Raw genomic sequence first — 6783 nt, 5'->3', positions numbered from 1 at the left:
TGGGAGATTGTTGGAAATATGCCCTAGAGGCAATGATAAATAGTTATTATTATATTTCCTGTTTAAAGATGATTGTTTATTATCCATGCTATAATTGTATTGAATGCAAACATAGATACATGTGTGGATACATACACAAAATAATGTCCCTAGCAAGCCTCTAGTTGGCTAGGCAGTTGATCAATGATAGTCAAGGCTTTCTGGCTGTATGCAAGTGTTGTCACGTGATAACTGGATCACATCATTAGGAGAATCATGTGATGGACTAGACCCAAACTATGAACGCAACATATTGATCGTGTTGTTTTATTGTTATTTTTTCCTGCGTGCCAAGTATTTGTTCCTATGACCATGAGATCATATAACTCACTGGCATCGAAGGAATACCTTGTTTGCATCAAACGTCGCAACGTAACTCGGCGACTATAAAGGTGCTCTATAGGTATCTCCGAAGGTGTCCATTGAGATAGTATGGATCAAGACTCGGATTTGTCACTCCGTGTGACGGAGAGGTATCTCGGGGCCCACTCGGTAATACAACATCACACACAAGCCTTGCAAGCAATGTGACTAAGTGTAAGTCACGGGATCTTGTATTACGGAACGAGTAAAGAGACTTGCCGGTAACGAGATTGAAATAGGTATGCGGATACCGACGATCGAATCTCGGGCAAGTAACATACCGAAGGACAAAGGGAATGACATACGGGATTATATGAATCCTTGACACTGAGGTTCAACCGATAAGATCTTCGGAGAATATGTAGGATCCAATCTGGGCATCCTGGTTCCACTATTGGATATTGACGAGGAGTACATCGGGGCATGTCTACATAGTTCTCGAATCCGCAGGGTCTACACACTTAAGGTTCGATGATGTTTTAGTATAGTTGAGTTATATGTGTGGTTACCGAATGTTGTTCGGAGTCCCGGATGAGATCACGGACGTCACGAGGGTTTCTGGAATGGTCCGGAAACAAAGATTGATATATAGGATGGTTTCATTTGCTCACCGGAAAGTTTCGGGCAATTCCGGGAGTGTACCGGGAGTGACGAATGGGTTCCGGGTGTTCACCGGGAGGGGCCCAACCACCCGGGAGTGAGCCCAAGGCCCTAGGGTGGTACCACAAGTCCTTAGTGGGCTGGTGGAGTCAGCCCAAGGAATCTGTGGCGCTACATAAAGAAAATACCAAAAGAAAAGAAAAAGAAAAAGGAAAGAGGGAGGTGGGAAGGAAGAGGAGGACTCCTCCTTCCCAAACCGAATTGGAGGAGGAGTCCTCCTCTTCCTGGCGGCCAGCGTACCTTGAGGGCCTTGTCCCTCAAGGCTAGCCCCTCCCCCTCCCTCCTATATATAGTGGTGGTTTAGGGTTTTTTGAGACACAACTTTGCCACGTGCAACTCTAGCCTATACCACACGGTTTCACCTCTAGATCGGATTTCTGCGGAGCTCGGGCGGAGCCCTGCAGGAGTAGATCATCACCACCACCGGAGCGTCGTCACGCTGCCGGAGAACTCATCTACTTCTCTGCCTTGCTTGCTGGATCAAGAAGGCCGAGATCATCGTCGAGTTGTACGTGTGCTGAACGCGGAGGTGTCGTCCGTTCGGCGCTAGATCAGAATGGATCGTGGGACGGATCGCGGGACGGTTCGTAGGATGGTTCGAGGGACGTGAAGACGTTCCACTACATCAACTGCGTTCCTTAACGCTTCCTGTTGTGCGATCTACAAGGGCACGTAGATCCAATCTCCACTCATAGATGGACATCACCATGATAGGTCTTCATGTGCGTAGAATTTTTTTTGTTTCCCATGCAACGTTCCCCAACAGGGGTGTGGCGGTGCGCCACGAGAAGTGTCGGCGGGGAGGGCCTGGTGCTGCACGCGCTTCTTCACCCCTTTCATCCGGCGCTCATCCAACTTCAAGTATGCCACAAACTTGGGGAAGGAGGGGTCCAGCATCAAGGTGAGGTTGCCGGCGGCGTTGCCGAAGTCCTTGTTGAGGCCAGAAGTGGGCGTGCTGAGAAGAAGGTCGTCGTCAACCTTGGTGCCGATGTCGCGGAGCTCATCCGACAGCTGCTTGAGGCGGCGACAGTAGTCCTCGATGGACTGGTCGTCCCGATGACAGGTAATAAATTCATGCTGCAGAAAAACGCGACGCCGGAGCTTGTTGTCGGTGAAGAGACCGTTGAGCTTGTCCCACACGATGCGGGCATCATCTCCATCACTCACGACCGTGTGAAATAGGTCCTTGGAGATGGTAGTGAAGAACCACCGGATGAGCGTAGCTTCGATCGCGAGCCACTCTGGGTCATCTCCCATGAGGTTCGAGTCGACGGTGCCATCGATGTGATCCACGAGATTCTCCTCGCGGAAGAGAAGCGAGAAGTAGATTTTCCACGTGTACTACATGGAGTTGGTGGCGTCAAGGATCACGGGAACGCGGTCTTGGATGGTGATGTCGTGGATGGCAGCGGGATCGAGACCAACGAAGGGATTGGTGCGGGACAGGGCGATGGACATGATGGCGGCACGAGAGGTGAAGGGGCGGCGCTAGGGTTTAAGGAGGGAGAGCGGCGGCGCGGCTGGAGAGGTGACACGTCGGCTGTAGGGTGGTGCGGTTGCGTGAGGGGAAGTGGCAGCGTCGGGAGAGGGTGGTTGCGGTGACGCGGGGCGGCGACGACGGCGACTGTAGATGGAAGCGGCGATGGCGGCCCGGGGCGGTGGCAGGAGGATGGCGCGGGCAGCGGCATGGAGAGGTGGTGGCGGTGGCGCGGGGCGGCGACGACGGCTGCAAATGGCAGCGGCGGCGGCGGTCCGGGACGACAGCTAGGGTTGCGAAAGCTTTAGGAGAGGATCGATACGGTGAATGATACCATGTTAGTTTGGAGAGAAGAGATTGTGTGCATCGATGATTTGATTGATCGTGCAACAAGCACATATATAGGTACAAGGGGTGCAACCGGTGTCTTGTCTCCTAAGAAATAAGTAAATACAGAAGGAAAAGAGACACTACAGCTAGGACGTACAAATCCGGACCTACGTACATACAAACATGTACAAACATGTTCAACAGACTCCACCAACCACAGATTGTTTTTGCTGGAGCATTTGTCTTTCCCTACCATGGATACACACTTCATTCGTCAAGTCAGTCTCAAATCCAGGTTAGTAGTGATGTAATATGGGATGCACTTTGTTTGCAAGGTTTCTCCGGTCAAAAATATGGCTGATGCGAAAGTGAAACTCTTTCCGTTGGCCTACTTGATCCTTGTGGACGGGTAATAACATCAAGGTTGCCAACAGCATCACCCGATTACACTTTGGAAAGCAGAACTATATATTCAGAAATACAAAACAACTTTCAACTGCTTCGATAGATTCAAATCACGGGGGAAAACAAAATACTCTAGACACACACACACACACACACAATATTTTCAGAGAACTTCCCAGTTTCAGCGACACGCATAGATCTGCATCTGGAGAGTCCGTGTTCTTCAAATACCCAAACTCACATTGTTCTGCAGAGAGGGAGATAAAGGATATCAAAATAAAAATACCATATACTTCCTCCGTTCCTAAATATAAGTCTTTAAAGAAATTTTATTAGTGGACTACATACGAATGTATATAGACATATTTTATAGTGTAGATTCACTCATTTTGTTCCGTATGTAGACTCTTAGTGAAATATCTTAAAAGACTTATATTTAGGAACGGAGGGAGTAATAATGAAGGAAACACTGTATGAATTTTCGTCTCAAGGCAAATTACACGTAGCGTAAGTATAGAAATGGGGAACTAAAACTGACACGAGCCATCAACCTGCATAATGTACTGAGATCCAAGACTTCGTTGTTTGTGCGGTTTCCGGCCTGTTTTTCCTAAAAAATAAGTACCGAGATCCCAGTGTGTGCACAAGCTCTGAATGTTACATCTATTTAACAATATTTTTGGACAAACTACGCCAAGATTTAGCGACATTACACCATGGGAAGAATCGATTAGTATACCATATCCATTAGCCAGATACGTTTACTCACAGATGCTTATCTTGGTTCTGATGATACTTAGGGTCTGTTTGGTTCATGACTAACTTTGCTATAACTAACCTTAGGCAAAGTGTGGCTGCCATAAAAAGTGTGGCTAACAAAATGGACACCACAAGTGTGGCAAGATTTGGCAAAAAATTAAGTGTATTACATGTGCATCATATAACTAAAAAGTATGGCAAGCCACAAATGTGACAATGAACCAAACACATGCCTAAGGTATTGTGGCATGAACGTGGCAACCTTAGGCTGGGAACCAAACAACCCCTTAAATACATACCACCTGAAAGATAATTTAGACAAACAACTTCTACACGCTGCTAAGCTGACAGAAAAGGTACATCCTAAAAAGCATAAATTTTAAATTGTTCGCTTATTCAGCATTATACTTCAATATTGGGAAGGTCTAGCCACGTCAGAATTTCTCAGTGGAAATACAAAAATAACTAGGTTCCTTGTTCAAAATAAGAAAAACATATCAGGAAGATGTTTTAGTATGTGGAGAGGCATCAATCCAGTGTTGGATGGCAATGGGTACCCATTACCCACGTACCCTGCGGGTAAAAACCCTATTAGGGTAAGGGTATGGGACAAAAACTTACCCATGGGTATATAAATAGGAAAATCTAAAACCCATCGGGTAGAGAGGGTACGGGTATGGGATCATATAACCCTTACTCATATACCCATGTACCCATATAAAATCTATATAAACTCAAAATTATCTCTACAATCTACACTATGTCAATAATTTATGAATTGAAAGTGTATGCCTATGTGTTGTTGTTTATGACTATATGATGTTATTTTATAAGTATGTGTTGTAGTTATAATCTATCTTTGTAAAATATACGATACAATGCATTTTATAACTATAAGTTGTTTAAATTGATGTTTGCAAATATGGATAATTTTATCCGCGGGTACCCGTCTACCCTGTCGGGTATCAGGTATAGGAAAAAATTGTATCAGACGGGGCGGGTAAGGGTATGGGAAGGCTCCACCCGTACCCATATCCTGCGGGTGTCATCCCTAGTGTTGAAGCCTGAAGTTCTCCAGAACAGTAGGCAAATCAAGGTTAGATAAATCGGTACAGTATTTTTCTGTGATGAGAGATATGCTTAACAGCACACCTATCAATAATTCATTATACATACTAACCGTACATGTTATTAGGTGTGGATACAGTATAAACATAAACACGCATTGCTCCGTGTGGGGAAAAAAGGGAATACTTTCACATTACTGTCTATTCTGTAAGACCCTGGAGAGATAAATGTCATGTAGCATTCTTGAACAATGTAGCACAATATTATGTAGCATTGTTGAACAATGTAATGTAATGTCATGATTAGTAACATCCCACGCGGAAGTTATAGTCCGAATCGACCTTGACTAGATACAGTGTCATGTAGTATGAACTATTTCTGATTCTTCTTTTTGTCGGGAGATACTTCCGATCCTTGATAACAAATCTGAGAGATTATCTGATGGGCAATTATAAACTAGAGCTATTACAGACTCAAAACTCAAAACGAGAGATATGCCGCTCTATTGCTCCAATACAAACTCTTAAACTGGCAATGCACAATCTCTTAAAACATGACAGTATCATCCAAAACCAACAGTACCAATTAGGAATCTAAAGAATTCAACATCCAGTAATTATACGAGATTGAATACAACACACGAATATGAACTAATAATTCCACACGCGCACTAATCTCATATGAAACAACAGTTCACGGCGGTTACAAGAGGAATACAAAAGATTGATATGAAACATTAAATGTACTGGAAAAAAAGGAGCCTAGTATACCTAGTCTCACGCTATGGACACCTTAGCGCCGACTCCCTCGAGCTGCTTCTTGGCCTCCTCGGCCTCGTCCTTGCTCACGGCCTCCTTGAGCTTCTTTGGGAGCCCCTCGATAAGATCCTTGGCCTCCTTCAGCGCCAGGTTGGTCAGTGCGCGCACAACCTTGATGGTTGCGATACGCGCGCTGCTGGGCACCTCCTCGATGACCACGTCGAACTCCGTCTTCTCGACCGGTGCCTCCTCAGCCGCGGCGGCGGCGGGAGCCGCGACCGCGGCGGCGGGAGCGAAGGAGGCGGCAGAGACGCCAAGACGTTCTTGAAGATGGTCGACAAGGTTGCGAGCCTCCTCAAGGGTGAGCCCGGCAATGGCGTCGCCGAGCTCAAGGACCTTCGGGGACTCCGTGGCGGTGGAGGCGACGGCGACGGCGCGGCGGCGGCGGTTGGCGACGGGGAGGGTCCTGGGGGCCGAGGCGGAGGGGGACGGTGAGGAGGAGGGGAGCGAGAGGATGGAGAAGGCGGAGGAGAACGTGGTGGAAGCCATTGGGAGCTCTTGAGGCTTCGGTTCGAGAGTGAGCGGGAGGAAGAGGAGGAGGAAGCGGGGATGGAGGGGGATAAGATGAGGTGAGGGGATAGAGGGACGGTGGTATCTATATAATCAGCTTGGTGAGTGGCTAATGGCTCGACTTCTACTTAGCAATCGCAACGCTGGATGAGCAAAGCAAATGGGATTATTGTTTATTTCCTCATTGCGCTTCTATAGTTTCTCTTACTACAAGGGTTGGCTGCGTTTTGCTGTGTCGTTGAATTTATTGAGATTCCTAATTTTTTTTTACTCATTCTATGTTTTAAAATATATGATGTATTACTTTTTAAAAATTCAAACCTCTTTAAGTTTGACTAAATTTATAGAAAAATA

The 6783-nt window shown here is 46.4% G+C and overlaps 1 protein-coding gene across 1 annotated transcript; it reads right to left on the bottom strand.

Moving 5' to 3' along the window:
- Positions 1-3227: 3227 nt before the first annotated feature.
- On the bottom strand, positions 3228-6524 carry LOC123444023 (50S ribosomal protein L12-1, chloroplastic). Its single transcript, XM_045120619.1, has 2 exons — positions 5872-6524; positions 3228-3521 (listed from the first exon to the last, which is right to left on the bottom strand). The coding sequence occupies exon 1, from the start codon at positions 6406-6408 to the stop codon at positions 5878-5880; it is 531 nt and encodes a 176-aa protein (XP_044976554.1). The 5' UTR covers positions 6409-6524; the 3' UTR covers positions 3228-3521; positions 5872-5877.
- Between the last annotated feature and the right edge of the window lie 259 nt (positions 6525-6783).

This window comes from Hordeum vulgare, chromosome 3H (assembly GCF_904849725.1).
Source record: "Hordeum vulgare subsp. vulgare chromosome 3H, MorexV3_pseudomolecules_assembly, whole genome shotgun sequence".
Taxonomy (NCBI): Eukaryota; Viridiplantae; Streptophyta; class Magnoliopsida; order Poales; family Poaceae; genus Hordeum; species Hordeum vulgare.
The sequence above is the reverse complement of the archived record's forward strand: the minus strand, read 5'-3'. Positions and strand labels throughout refer to the sequence as shown.